The 16,038-nt window shown below is 39.2% G+C and overlaps 1 protein-coding gene across 6 annotated transcripts in view; it reads left to right on the forward strand.

The window, feature by feature from the left end:
* The window catches only part of EVC2 (EvC ciliary complex subunit 2), an 80,192-nt gene extending 71,019 nt beyond the window's left edge, over positions 1-9,173 (forward strand). For 5 of the 6 annotated variants that reach the window (XM_055797332.1, XM_055797335.1, XM_055797333.1 and 2 more), the window contains 3 exons: positions 6,088-6,281; positions 7,187-7,288; positions 7,755-9,173. In XM_055797332.1, the coding sequence (XP_055653307.1) occupies positions 6,088-6,281; positions 7,187-7,288; positions 7,755-8,022 (564 nt within the window). In that variant the 3' untranslated portion in view covers positions 8,023-9,173. Of the gene's footprint in view, positions 1-558; positions 670-6,087; positions 6,282-7,186; positions 7,289-7,754 lie in introns of those variants that run through there. The other variant, XM_055797338.1, reaches the window with a different exon arrangement.
* The last annotated feature ends 6,865 nt before the right edge of the window (positions 9,174-16,038 follow it).

Below are 16,038 nucleotides of genomic sequence, written 5' to 3' on the forward strand. Positions count from 1 at the left end.
ATTGGCCTTGACAGTTTGGGGTATTGTAAGTGGATGTGGCTGTCAGGAGCTGCTGAATTCTGTTTCAGCTTTCAGTTCCTTCTCAATGTTTTCTGCTCCCATGACCTACTGCACATACAGCTACTAATATTTTATTGGGACTTCACAGAAATACCATTCTGCTGATACTGCTAAAAATTTCTGCTGCAGGCCTTTGTAGGGTGCTTATGATACAAATATTCACATGATGGTGAGTCTTAATCTGATTATTTCTTTAAACTTTATACATATTCACTTGTGCTTCTTTAAAATAACTTGCATAATGCTGACAAAGTAATTGGCCACTATTTTTAGTTATTTGTTCAGTTGTGTAACGGTGATGTGGGCAGTGACAGCTATAATGCTTTTCAGAGGCAATATTAAATTTGACGTTTTATTTCCCATTTGTAGTTGCAGTTTGTCTAATAGCTCAAGATTTCAGAACACTTTACTAGGAGACAAGATGGTCTTTTGGCCTGTTCAGTGTTCCCCCCGACTCATTTTTTTTATTTTATTTTATTATTTTTTTTTTCAAAACAGGTAAGGAAGTAACAGAATTGCGTGAATATTTTGCTGAAACATACAGTGCTTCAGATACATGCTGAGTATGATAAATGTAAGATAATTCTTAGATAAATTCAACATCAGTGGAAATAAATAGATACAAAAATGGGAAATGCTTTGAAAGATCCTTTGGGCTTTGCTGATTTTTCCCTGTACTACTGTGGTTTAAGTCATTGGTCTTGGTAGGCAATAGTCTTGTGAATTCTTTTTATATAGTTGTTTCTGTGGGTTTTTTTTTAAATAGTTCATTACATATATTTATCTGACAAAATATGCTACATCCACAAATGCTGGTCATTCTAGAATCATGGAATTGCTTAGGTTGGAAAAGACCTTTAAGATCATAAAATCCAGCTGTAAACCTAACATGGCCAAGTCCACCATTAAAGCATGTCCCTAAGCACCACATCTACATGTCTTAGCTGCAGGGATGGTGACTCAACCATTTCCTTAAGCAGCCTGCTCCAATGCTTAACCATGCAAAAGACATTTTTCCAATCTAAACCTCCCCTGGTGCAACTTGAAGCCATTTCCACTCATCCTGTCACCTGTCACTTGAAAGAACAGACTGACACCCACCTCGCTACAACCTCTTTTCAGGTAGTTGTAGATAACGATAAGGTCTCCCCTGAGCCTCCTTTTCTCCAGGCTAAACAACCCCAGTTCTCTCATAAAACTTGTTCTCTAGACCATTCACCAGCTTTGTTGCCCTTCTCTGGACACTTTCCAGGACCTCAATGTCTTTCTTGAAGTGAGGGGCCCACAACTAAACAGACTATTTGAGGTGCAGCGTCACTGGTGCTGAGTACAGGGTGATGATCACTTCCCATGTCCTACTGACCACGATTTCTGATACAAGCCAGGATGCTTTTGGTCACCTGGGCACGCTGCTGGCTCATGTTCAGCCAGCAATCAGCCAGCACCCCCAGGCCCTTTCCCTCCAGGCACTTTTCCAGCCGCTCTGCCCCAAGCCTGTGGGGCTGGTGTGACCCAAGGGCAGAATCGGGCACTGAGCCTTGTTGAGCCACACACAGTTGGCCTCAGACCATTGGTCCTGCCTGTCTGGATCCCTCTGCAGAGCCTCCTGCCCTCAAGCAGATCAACACTCCTGCCCAATTTGGTGTCACCTACAAACTTACTGAGGGTGCACTGCATCTCCTCGTCCATATCATTGATAAAGACATTAAATAGAACTGACCACAGTACTGAGCCCTGGGGAACACCACTTGTGACCAGCCATCAGCTGGATGCAACTCCATTCACCACCACTCTTTGGACTTGGCCGTCCAGCCAGATTTTTACCCAGCATAGAGTCCGCCCATCTGAGCCACGAGCAGCCAGTTTCTCCAGAATGCTGTGGGAGACGGTGTCAAAGGGTTTAAGAAGGTCCAGGTAGACAACATTCACAGCCTTTCCCTCATCCACTAAGTGGGTCATCTTGTCGTAGAAGGAGATCAGGTTCATTAAAGCAGGACCTGCCTTTCATATACCCACGCTGGCTGGGCCTGATCCCCAGGTTGTCCTACACGTGCTGCGTGATGGTGCTCAGGATGACTTGCTCCATAACGTCCCCTGGCACTGAGGTCAGGCTGACAGGCCTGTAGTTCCCTGGATCCTCCTTATGGCCCACCTTGTAGATGGGCGTCGTGTTTGCTAACCTCCAGTCTTCTGGGACCCCCTTGGGTTAGCCATGACTGTTGATAAATGGTGGAGAGTGGCTTGGTGAGCACTTCAGCCGGCTCCCTCAGTCCGCTTGGGTGGATCCCATCTGGACCCATAGGCTTTTGTGCACGTCTAAGTGGCATAGCACGTCACTAATTGGCTTTGAATTATGGCAATTTAATTGTCTTCCTTTAATGGTTTTTAAGTATCTCTGGCACAGATACATTGTGAAAGAGCTTCTGAATAACAAGATGTGTTCTGTAAGTTGAGGGGTTAAAATTATTGTTTTGCACATTACAGATGCATGCAAACAAAGTATGTCATTATTTTCACAGTACCCAGTCCTCTTACACCCCAGCAGGGGAAGAATGATCCTTGATAATTACAGATTTTGACATCTTTGAAGACAGATTTAAGAGCTTCACTTTTACCTCGCTGTACTTGAAAAACTGAACGCACTGTTCAGTGTATACTTGGGGGACTGTGCTTTAAGTTTTGTTTATAAGATCCCCTCAAGAAATAATTAATTTGTTTAAATGCGCATTAGATATACTATTGGGTTTTTTGTGTTTATATATGTTCACATGAAGTGTAACCCAGAGGTATTCTGGAACATACTTTCTTGAGATTCCATAAAACCTATACATATTTACCCTCCAGACAGACAAAACTTCTGTTCTCAGCAAGTATAATAGTATAATAACTCCAGCTATAATTCCAAACCTGCCTACTCTTATTTAAACTGTAAAGAAGTAAAGTAGTAGACGAGTAATTTATTAATATTTTAAGGCTTACAGTGTAATATGTTCCTACTTTTGTGTGTGCTTATTCTGTGAGCTGTTATGGGAATTGATTTTCGATTGGACTTAAAGGTCTTTTCCAGCCTAAGTGAATCTATGATTTTTAAATGTTTTTCCCCCCTTTTTCTTAAAACTTATAGAACATTTTATATTGCCAAGTATAAGGGAACTATAACTATTGTACTCCTGTATCTACACTCACTCTTTTCTTTAAAGAGGATTTTCCCCTTTAGACTAGTTTTCAGAACTGTGGATGCAGCCCTCTGCAGAAAACCAGATAACTTTTACTCTCCTACATTTCCTGGTTTGTCTTACATCCTTAGTGAGGTGGATCTAGGTCAATAAGAGATTTGCTTGAATGATAGCGAGGTCAGGATCATGAGCCTCTGGCTGAGAAGTTACTTTTAAATAAGCTCATAGCTGTAGCCCCGGGTACACTAATTGCATTTTAGAGACAGCAGATGATGCAGGCAGACTTGTCATGTGGAAACAGCCCAGTAAGCTTGAAACAACGTGGATTGAGTTAATTGGCCCTTGCATTAGCTGTTTAAATACACATTGCTCAGTCCAAATACTTAAAAGTAATTCTGCTGTTTGTAAGCTACAATTCATTTCGTTTTTATTTTGACCAAATTCAGAGAATACAAATGAGGTTATTAGTGCAAATAGCTTTTGTATCCATTTAATGGATACAAAAAGTGATTTCCTAAGCTTAGTTGTACCTTACCGTATAATACACCTGAAGAATCAAACGCATCCCACACTGGAGGGCTTTTGGTCTCACTGGTGTGACCATTTCTGTGTTTGCATGCACATTCGCTTCTCCTTTCTTCTTCTGCAAGCTGGTCTGGGTGGCTGTGCGCAGCTGAAAGTGCTGCTAGCTGCTGGTGCGTGTTCACACATCAGCACTCCCTTCGCTGTACATATGCTATAGATGCACCTGGCTGGTGGGCAGCAGGTCCGCTTTTGGTACTGTTGACAGCATGGTGGCACCTTGCAGGATTACTTAATCATGGATTCTGCTGTGTTAGAAAAGCATTAAACATTGCTTCTCAGTCCAAATCATCATGCTTGATACAGAAAGGCAAGGGTCAGAGTGGAGAAAATAACATTTTAAAGAGGAAACTATTACAGAGGAAAGCAGTACTGAAGTTTGATGTTTTGATCATCTGCATATAAATTACTGAGTTAATGTCCTGAGACCATTTAGCCAAGAAGGGCAGAATAGGTCACAGATGTGTCATTTTTATTCTCACTTAATGGTGTTTTTTATAAGTTTCTAGAATGTTTTTTAAAGACCAAGAGTGTAACACAGTCTGTATACACCTATAGAAATTAAACCTAGGTGTCTGTATTAAGATTTAAGCTTTTGTTTACTTTCTTCTCCAGAGAAGAAGCAAATAAATTCCTGCCCTAAGTAGCCTGAACAGACATCCTTTTACTGAACTTTGGTGCCCGTTTAGGGTGTAAATATTGGACTTTTTAGATACTGCATCAGTTTACTGATCTCTCATCAATCTTTGGATTTTGTCTTGTTCATTCTAGTATCTCAGTGGTTTCTATGGAAAACCTAAAACAACACTGAAGAGCCCAGGAAACTGGGAAGTGGCTGGTTTTCCTGCCTTTTGGAGAGGAGTGCTCTGCTTGGAGAATGGTTATAGGAAAAGGAGGTTTCTTTTTTTTGTGTCACCATCTAAATTCGGGTTAGGACTGCTTTGGGAGCGATTGCTTTGTTTGGTTTTACATCGATTTGGCAGAAAGAAATCCTTTATAGAGCATCCTTTTGGTGAATAGCTTCTTTCAGAGAAGCTTAATACAACGATCTCCTAGGTACATTTGCTTCTCTGAAAATTTGTCATGCAAAAAAGAGGCAGAGTTCAAACATTTGCTGTGACATTTTGAATTCACTGTGGACAAAGAAATTTGCTGTCTTCTGCATGGTGGGACCTTGTGGAAATTTTATTTGACATGGGCTTTCTAGTCACCTCCCACATCAATGCCTATAGGAGGGTCTACAGAGCAGAGGAGACTCAGCTTTTGTGAGTCATCCCAAATGTTTGGCACGTCTTACCTAACTTTAGCTACCTGAGATACATGTATGGCTTGAAGAGAGTACAACAGCTTTTTTTTAATATATCCTTTGAGGTATTTAACTTGCTTTAATTTGCTCTACTCTTTTTCTTTCCATCTAGTTCTCAATATATTGTAGAATTTTCATATTTGATACGCATGAGAGATCTGCAGAAACAGCCTTGGGGACACGGTAGTTTTGACAGCAGAGCAGAAAAGAACAATGGGATTTTGGTGTTTGGAGGGAGGCAGGAAATGAGGCTTTTTGATTGTCTAGGGAGCAACTAAAATTGAGCACTATATGAATATACTTTACCATTGACCTTTGGGCCAAAAAAGAGAGGACATTTGGGAAAAAAAAAAACAACCCAACCCAACCCCCCCCCCCCCCAACACTCCAAAAAAAAACCCAGATGGTTCCTGCTCCTCTTAATGTTGCAAGGTGTCCTCTGAGCTTATTACAGAATCTGGTGTTAAGAGAGGCTGGACAATGAAGTGTTCAACCAATGCAACATGTAAATGTTGAAATGAGGTTTCAGAGGCTGGTTTTTTTGTCCCTAATTTTACAGACCATATCGCTTCATTGCTATCTTGTAAAGATTTCTTTAGAATAGTACAGTCCATAAATTAAACCTTAAATGCAAGAATATGGCTGCATTGTGATTTTTGACACCGAACGGCATCAAGTACATGTCCTAAGCACATACACTAAGGTCACCTGGTTGTCTAACATTTATATTGCGTATACCAGCACAAAATGGACAACTGTAGTATATATGGGCCAGTGTGGATAAAAACAGTGAACATGGGACTATGACCACTATAACATCACTAACATGATTTTCAATAGTATTTCTTGTTTCTATAACAGATAGTTCTTTAATGATAGTAGTTAAAATTCACTAACACTTTTTTATTTTAAATACTAAATTTATTCATCTCTAATAAATTTATCTACTCATTAATCTTCTAGGAGCTCCGACTGACAGGTTACTTAGCTAAACTGACAAGGGTACCAATGGGGATGTTGCACAGGGTCCTGAACTTGTTGCTGCCCTCCAGCCCACAAAGTGAGGTTCTTTCTGTACTCGATTCCATCAGTAAATATTCAGATGGTGTTGCTGAAAGTGACAATAGCGCAGATGAGTCTGGCAGCTGTAAAAAAAGGTAAGTGTGATAGTTGTTGATAGACTAAGAGGAGATTACTGCTTTACATGTATATGTATTTGCTGGACAAGTAGACTGATAATTAAAAAATCATAGGTGCATAAGTTTTCTTTCAAAACATTTGGGTAGGGTAAAAATACATTCTGAAATATCTACCTTATTTTGTGAAATCTTTAACTACAATAAATTGATTAATAAAGAGTTACTAAATGTTACAACTTCATTAATTAATGGTAATCCTATAGATTTATAAATCTTGTTCTGGTAATTTTCTTTCTGATGACTTTAATTGGAGTTTATTAAAATATTTTTCTTCCCATTTTTTTTATTTATAATATTGATAGCACACCGGATTTCAGGTGTATATAAAGGATGTCCTCCTTTCTAATAATGGAAGTTTCAACCTTGCAGATACCTGTCCTTTTGTAGTTCGTTACTAAAATCCCAAGTGACCACTGTTTTTCCCTTTACTCGCAGAGACTTGAGTAGTCTCCCAGAGGTAGTTCCAGTGGTGTAGTGTCCCAGAGCCTTCATCCTTCCAGTTTATTCCCATTAACACCAGCTGAATAGCTGTACAGCTAATACTTGAGAGGTGCTCCTGGACCCTCTCTCCCAACTCCCTGCCATGACACGGGAAGAGGAGAAAAGCAGATGTTGTGGCCCTGGGCCCTCTAGTTGTCAGGTGTGAGTAGTCAAGGAATAGGTAAGCGTCCTTGTGACCGTGCCCTGAGGTGTGATCTTAGCTGATTTAAATGGTTTGTGGCAAGGCAGCAATAATATGTGAACACTCTTACTGACTGTATTCATGGTACTAATGGCATGGTAGCTAAAATCAGAAAGGGGGAGGAAAGTGTGTATATCTGGGGATTTGCTGCTGGGAATTTTTTACTTTCCTGCTCCTTCAGGAAGAACCAAGAGTTGTGGAAAGCACTGGAGAACCAAGTAAGGCAAGATCTGATAAACAGAAGTTTGGAAAAGTTCCCTTCTCTAAACAAGAGAAAAGACAGGTAAGGAAAAGACAGGAAGAAATACATACGATTTTATTATATTTTTTTTTGTACTTCATTTCATCTCCAAAGGTTCCTCTATATCCATTAGAAATCAGAAAATATGTTCATAAATACACATTTTCTCACAGTGTTCTGCTGTTTGGTACTTGTGTTTGCTACAACATATTTACACGTAATAGGGAATAGTAGTAAATGCCTAAAAAGATTTTGCTGTACATATCCACGAAATTCAGATATTTTTCATATGCATTGGCCATCCTCCCAATGGTTATTTAGTATAAGGTTACCTTTCCTTAAGTAATTTTGTATCTCATAAATTATTGGGGATTGGGATGGAAATCTGTCTATTCAAATACAGTTTTCTTTAGCTTCCGAAGTCACTTCTATGTCAGGATATGATATAGGAAGTTAGAATTTTTTTGCCAAAGTTCATTTTTCAATTCAATTTTTTTCATTAATGTAGCTTGGTAAAGAAGAAGCAACTTGCCATCTTGGAAAAAGCATCATTCATTCATCTTGGATGTTCACCTAAACATCCTCCTGTGAAACAGTTTGATACATCTGTTCCCTTGAACACTGCAACTGCCAGAGCCATAGAACTGTTAGACACAGGGGAGAAGATATTTTTGTTTCGCGAGCCGAGTGATCTTTCTTTGCATAATTCTCCAAGGAAAAAGAAAAAGAACTTTCTTAATTCCAAGAAGGCTGCTCATGCAAATACAGACTTGTGAGGGCAACTTCCTTTCAAAGTATCAATTAGGGAAGAGGAAGTTATTTAAAATTCAGAAAAATAATGAGAAAGAATGAAGTGTGCAGTTTAAATAACATATGTTGCTTTAATCTCATTTGTCTGACATTGTAAATAGCTGTAATTTTAGAATGGTGCAGTTAGCAATCTGCATTGTGTGTTTTTTAATTTTTGTCAGCCTATGATGCAGTGGATGAAATATGGGTGGTTTATGGTGCACATTCTGACAGGCAGGACCCAGTGTTCCTTCAGTACATTTTGCACTGATCTTACTATAGCTGTGTTTTCGTAACTTATGTAGAAAGCTTATTTATTATATAAAGTAATTACTGATTTACTATTCTTGTATTTATATGTTCTTGTAATAAGCTGTGGTATAGCAGATAACATGAAGAGATGAAGTGGGTGACCCACAAATCCTCTGTTCTCTGATTTTCTGTTCTAGCTAATGTACTGTTTAATGTTGCATTCTTAAAATGTTACTTCTGTAGTCTGTGTTCTACAGTGGTAGCTGGTAGTCCAGATCTTCAGCATATACATATGTACTTAGCCATACATCCTGGAGCAAAATCAGCTTTTTGCTATTTCCTCTAAACTTATTTCAGCTGAACTATGAATGTGGCTACAGTTCAAATCTGCGTTAAATATTTGCAACCTGTTGTTGCAGTCTTTTCCTTGCTGAACCAATATCATCACACTTGCTCAGTAGAAAAGGAAAAAATTTAAATGGGCATGTAATACTTTCAAAAGCTTTTTTGATTGCAGTGCTGCAAACTGTCACAATTTTATGTGGATATTTTTTAAGTCTTATTCCTGGATTTCTCTAAATTGATTAGAATATAATTTTACATTTCAAAAAGAGTTAATTCTTAAACCTTTCTAGTTGACAGAAAGAAACCTGTAAGTATGAACCCTAAAAATAGGAACAGGATAAGGCTAATTAAAATAAACACATATATTTGTTAATATTTTGTGATATTCAAACCTGGGTTTAGGTTCTTTGAACCGTATTTGAATGCTATGCTCTGAAGGTATTGTGTTCATATATTTTGCAGTTTTTCACGTATGGAGTTTCTGTGTCTTTGTATTAATAGAGTGCCAGTTTCATTTTGAAAATTAAAATGTTACAGTGTATATGTGTCTGCAGTTGGCATCTATTCCAAGTGGAAAAAAACATATTTTTTTTTCCCCGCTACTCTAGACAAGTTTAAATATTCATCCCACAGTAAACAACAATTAGTGTTTCATATTGCTATTAGCATTAGAAAATGCATGCAGTAATTAGCCTGATAATCCTAATTAGTTTTTGATTGCATTCTTCAGTCTTTTCACAAAGTCATCGCTCTCACAGAAAGAGGATTCTGTCAGGATTGTGGGAGTTCAGAGTTGCTGTGTTTAGGTGCATCTGGTGTATTGTCCCCAAGGTGTGGGTAGGTAAAGGTAGGGTCAGTCCTGCCCTGGTGGGAGGTTGGAGCTGTACAGGAGGAGGCTCAGATGTTTCAGAGAGGGGTTAGGCCCTACGCAAGAAGAGCCTGTAGGAAAGCCTGAGCTGTGCTCTGGGCTGCAAGGAGCACTGGAAAGCTGATGTACCCATTCTTGAATGTGAGTCTCTTCCAAGATTCCTTCGCAAGCCCACGCTCTAGGCTGTTGGGGTGTACAAGGGAAATGACAGCACTGATCACAGATAAGATGTTGGGGCCAATAGCTTCCATCAGTTGCAATAATACAATGTAACATCTGAATATTGATTGCAATATCAATTTATTATCCTTAACAGATAATCTGTGTGCCTAATAATAGAAAGCTGATTTGTAACTGTCACACACCTTATCGCAGATTTGAAGCAGCTCGGTGTCTGTAACTATCCTGGCAGGGAAAGTCATGCCCTGTTATGAATCAGTTTCGTATCATGCAATACATACTGAAAGAAATGTCCAGATCTTAACATCTTTTGTGCCTTATGAAAGAGCTACTATCTAGGCAGTAGACTGCTTCAATAAAGCCTTGACTTACATTCAGCTTTGAGTTGTTCAGAGGACATAGGAGGGCCAGCTGCTGTGTGTGCAGTTCTGTGTATATACCATGGGTGTTGGCATCCGTATTTCACAGCTGAAGTCTTCCAGGAAATGTGAGCTGGACAAGCCATTCAGAGTAAGCCCATTTGGTTTCATAGTAATTAATAAAATATAGGGCAAAATTCTTCAGGATTTTGAACATTATCCACATGGGGCAAATTGTTCTTCATTCTCACTAAATTAACATCAGAAAAGGACATCTTACAGTCTGGCTGAACCCCCTTATTTTAAACAGATGTAGCCAAAGTAAACGGATAAAAACATGTGGTAAGGCTGCTAATACCATGCTCATTGCAGAATTGGGAGTTAGGTAAGAAATGCCTCACTTGTTTAGCAACTCTTCCTTTTGGTTTCTACCTGGCTATATAATGCGTTTTACCGAGATTGAAAGTATTGGAAATGAAGGACCCTCTGATTAGTCTGACTATTAATTGTGTACCCATGGAAGTTCATTGCTTCTTGCCTTGTCCCTGACCATTGATGATGTACTCCCATCTCTGCTGCAGCCATTGTCTTTTCTCAACCTGATGCCATTGACCAAGGAGCCAAAACGTGCAAAGAGGCAAAAGTCACTGTCCTTGGGCAGTGATGCTTTAATGTACACAGCAAAAACTGACTTAATGGCAATGGTATTATTCACTGAAGAAATTATTCACCACACTGGACTAATAAACTGTAGCTTTTTGTTACCATTTCTTCAACATGTACTTAAATAATGTTAGCATGCAGTCTACACCTCTGCACAGTGCATCCCTTGTGCCCTGGTTCCTGATTCAGGATTTTCAGGAGGCTTATTAGTTGTGCACAGGCTCATTGGTGTTATCATTAGCCCAGCTTTCTGCTCATGGTGTGATTCCTCGTGAAGGACCATGTAATGTTTGTGAAAGTAGTTATGCATTAGAATGGGACAAAATGCTAGTGCCGTTTAGAGACTCAAAATTATTTTAAGCTACTTGGTCCTTTCAAGGTTAAATGGGCACTTGCTGGAATGTTTAAAGTTGTCAAGGTCCTCAGTGTCCGTAGGTTTAAACAGAATTAGTATCCATATGCTTCTGGGCCTGTGCAGCTATTTGCAGCAGGGTAAGTAATTCTTCACTGGATTTTCTGCTGTGTCATATTTTGATCCTATTGTTCATGTTGTATGCTGTAGTTTCCTCATGAATGTGTTTGCTGAAGTCTTAATTTGACTAATGAAGTTCTTTGCTACATCTGTTAATAGAGGTTGAATCAAAAATCAGCGTCATAGATAACAGCGTGAAGTCTGCTTAAGTCCTTTTAGAAAGAATAAGATTTTAAAAGATTGCTTATTCTCTTTGCTGTGTTTCTGGCTTGGCATATCAGAGATACAGGTACCGGATTAGCACATAAGTCATGTTGTTTAGTTTAAGATTAGAAGAATATTCAGAAGATTTCATCATAAAGGGGTTTTTTGATACAAAAGATCCTATGTAGTGAAAGACATCTTCGGGAAGATGTACACAAACTGTTGTTCTGCAGTGATCAGGCTGAAAATGTTTCCATGAAACAAGTGAGTTGAGATTTCCTACAATAAGTTTCCATTTCACTTCCCTGTCCTCGGTATTATGTATTAATTTGTTATAAAGTACAATACATGTGCTAAGCCAAATGGAGAATAATTAATACTGAGAATGAATGACTGGCTGTTCTGGTAGAGACTATCAATATTGTCAATCAATTGTAAAGAAATGTGAAAATACATAAGTGGACCTGGCACTTTGCTACAGCAAAATGTGAAAATAGAAGTTAAAAGGTTGACATTTTTTTGCAATTAATTGTTACGTTTAATATGTAACTATCTTCAGTTATTGCTATAATAGTTTTGGTTTCAAATTTATTTTTAAAGTGACAATGTCTCTTTAATAAGGTCAATTCTGCAAAATACTCATCTGCTTTATTTGAACCTGGGGAAATCATGCTGCTTTCTTTCATTATCTTGTATTTACCCAGCTGCTATTTTAACACCTTTTTTTTCTTCTGGGGATTATTAAGTTTTTACGCTGTTACCTTAATACAACCTCGTGCCAATAATTGCACTGCCTTTCATCAACGGCTCTGGCTTCCCGAGAGACTGACAGCAGGATTTTCAAAGCACCAAACACCAAGTCCACACAACTCAGCTGACCCAGTCCCCTTTCTGCCCTATGCCAAAATGTTTTGCTGCTGTGCGGGTGTAACTGGTGTAGGCATCGGTATACCAGCATAAAGCTTATTTTCCTTGCTGAATGATAAAAGCTTTATTGTCACAGGCTGTTGAGAGCTGTGTGGGAGTTCATACAAACACTTGTACCAGCTGAGCAGTATCATGAACATTATCCTCCTAGCTGAGTGCTCCAGGTCGGGTCAAACCTTTGCCACCTTCTTCACCACTCAAGTCCTCTTCTGCAAAAATGGCTGGCAAAGGCCACCAGCTCAGGCCTTCCATGATCTCTTTCCGCTTGTTTTCTTGTCATTCACAGGGAGCAAGGCAGTGAAATTCAGGCTCAACACCTGTGAAAGGACTATACAGTGTGCTCAGCATTTGCCTTTGTGTTCAGACAAGCTGTGATATAAATGGTCCATTTAACGAGAAGTGGTGGTGCCCATCTCTGTATTTGAGCAGTCTGTGCTTGCTGATACATAAAACGACTAGTTATTTTTCCCACTGCAGCTCTATCAAGAAGCTTGAGAGCCATGTTGACTAAAAGCAATTTGTTTTCCCCAAGGTTCAGACGTTCGTCTGGACAGCAGGAGACAGACATTTGGTTATATATGCAAGGAAGTGAATTATATTCTGAAAAAGTCAACTTCTTTGGAGTCTTTTCCAGTTATGCCAGGTGAGCTACCTGCAGAAAAGAGGCCCTGTATTTTCAGCCACTTTTGTTTGAAGGAAGATCACTGAATAAGAAAATAAATTGAAACCTGGAAGTGGCAGGTGTCATTCCAAGCCGAAATAGCCCTCAGAATCTGAGAGCAGAACTTGAGGAGTTCGAACATTGCTGTTAGGCTTTAGTCCTTGATCTTGTGTAGTTAAGAATTTCTGGTTACAATATGTGAATGGTTTTGTAGTTACTCAACTGAAGCAAAATACCTCTATGCAGAGTGTTTCAGAAGGAGTAAAAAATTACTTACAGGAATATAAAATGAAAGGCCATTCAAAAATATTTTGAGTAGATTTATGTGCAATGTCTGTATTAACTGGAATAAATGTAGAATTGTTTGTCAGATTTTTCCAATATATTTTTGTTCTGCTTATGGCTTGACCATCACTAGTAATTAAATCGGGTCATGTCTGCCAGCAGATTTTTATTCATTGGCTGTTGTTCACTGGTAATTCACTGCTCTAAATTACCATCTTGGCTGTATCTGCACATTGAATGCCTCTGTGTGCATTGCGTACACAGGAGCGTGTTCGTCATTGCTCTTTGTACACTGTAGAAACTGGGTAATTCAAGGTTGCATTATTGAAGGTAATCTCTTTCAAAGGAATGTCTGCTTTCCCATCCCTATGTCTTGGAGAATATCGAGGGGAATATCAGGAAATAGAACCTGTCCTTGAAAGTTTACTGGTTTAGGCCTACAGACTGTCTAAAATAATAGGAATGCCCCATATTCTTTCTTGTAATATTTTTGACCAATTACACGTTCTGCTAATGAGCAGAAATTCTCAAAATCTTCAATTTATACCTTTTTTTCTTGCAGCTCCTATATAATGATTCAATATTCCCATGCTCTCAGTTACTCAAATGAGAAGGAACAGAGTAATTAAATGACAGTTTTAATAAAAGTATTTCTTTTCACAGTATTTTTTTCAAAAGTGTATGTTTTTCCCACAGAAAAAAATGCTTCCCTATGAAAAGATTTCTGTCTTTGATGTCTGCTTTTCACTAGGGAACAGAGAAAAAGCCATATTCCTACCCTGAAAGCTGGGAGATTGGGTTTGAGTTCTTGCTTTCTCCCAGGATTCCTTCCTAAACCTCTTTTTCTTTCCGGGAGAATGAATGTTGGAGACTGTGATGCTTCCTGACTGGGTCAAACCCATGTGAATACCTACCTTTTTATCATCATCATCATTATTATTATTATTATTTTCCCTTTACTTGTATGGTTAGATGACTGTTTGAGGAACACTGAGTAGCTTTGTGCTTAGCTGGAGAGCTGTCAGTGGCCGAGTCTGTTTTGGTGGGATACTGCACACTGCTTTTCTGCACAGACCTTTCAAAAAAAGTACCACCCAAGCCTCCCTTACCCTCCTGCCCAGCTAACGCAGTCCCAACAGCTGTAGAGAAGTACAGGAGATTTAAGGTGTTCAGAAGAGTCTTTCCTATACTGATAGATGTAATCAACTTCATATACATCATCTACAATATGTCCCCTTTGCCTATAGTTTTTTACAGCAGGGTGGCAATGCTAACCATGTCTCTTATTCATCATCCGTGCTGTTCTCAGGACCGTACTCTCCACATGTCCTTAATGGCATTATGATCTGTTCTCTTCAGACCATTCATTTGTCTGGTTAAAACTCCTTTAAATTATGAACTTATCCTTCAGTGTGCTTGTTGCCTTTCCCAGTTTGGTATTCATAGATTTAATAAGAACATTCTTTATTTAATCTTCCAGGTCATTGGTAGAAAGAAACTGAACCTCTTCCAAGTTTCAATTAAAGAATCCACAGTTGTTAGCAGTCATAATAAGGTAGAAGGGAAATCAGAAGTAATCCAAGACCTGAACTCACATCTTCAGCTCATACCTGCAGAGAGGCAGATTGTAGAAAAAGGCTGGCATACTTAGTCCTAAAGAGTATGTGGTGGTCCATTCTGTTGCAAGGATGCTGCAGTGCAAACCAAGTCATGGTGGTCTGCGGGGAGGGAGGGAAGAGATGTTTTTTGTTTTCAAGTACTGTGAAAAATACAGCGTTTTAAAAAATAAACAAAACAAACCAGGATTACTAAAGAACCTATCAGACTAATATAGGTGGCTTTATAGAGAGATACAAGCCTTCAAACAAGTTCCAGAATAATGCAAATCTTTCCTTTCACAGTAAAGAGGAAAAGCCACATCTAACCAATCCGATTGGTGTAAATGTTAAATTCACAATTCTGTTTACTAACTTTTGACTTTATTTGTATAACAAGTCAGTTTTGCTTGTTATGCTGTTAAAATTATTGTCTTTCTGAGGGGATATAGTACTTTTTGTAGAATATGTTCTTGGTTGCAGAGATGCTAGAGCAAATGAGGTCCTGCATTCTGTGGAGGACCAGCTCAGACAGCGATGGTGGCAAAGAGTTGTTTCTGCAGCTAAAACGTGCCAGCACCAACAGTGCAGTGCTCATCTCAAAGAGCTCCAGTGTACCCAGCTAGTGGCAGCAGAGCTGAAATTGTGGGGTTCTCCTGGTGTGAAGAGAGTGGCTCTGCAACAGCTAGTGGTGGCTGCAGTGCCCTAGAAACTTGTGTTACCAGTTTAGGAAGATAAAGGGGGTCACTTTTTTTTTTTTTTTTTTTTTTTTTTTTACATGAGGTTTGCTGGAGATACTAAATGTATAAATGTAGGCTTACTTCACAATCTCATTCTTATTTCTGCATATAGTCCCAATTACATCAGCGCTAAGAAGCTGCTTACAGCTTTGGTTCTGTATCTTCAGTCTCCAAGGCCAGACAATCATCGTGCATCTAGTGAGGACATCAGTTGCCAGATCCCTTTTCTTCTTCCATGTCTGCTCAACACCCTCAGGAAGCACCTGGGATGAACTGGTTCCTTACAGGTCAGCTCCTACCTAACCCTCCAGAGTCTCTGTGTTGTGGCACAGAGATGTGACCATTTGTCACGTGCACTGGGAGCCAAACATCTAAGGAAGGCTCTGGGCTTTTGTGTCAACTTCTTTCATCCAGATTTGATTTTCTGTCATGAGTGAGTTACACCAAAAAGC

Source organism: Falco peregrinus, chromosome 2 (genome assembly GCF_023634155.1).
Source record: "Falco peregrinus isolate bFalPer1 chromosome 2, bFalPer1.pri, whole genome shotgun sequence".
NCBI lineage: Eukaryota > Metazoa > Chordata > Aves > Falconiformes > Falconidae > Falco > Falco peregrinus.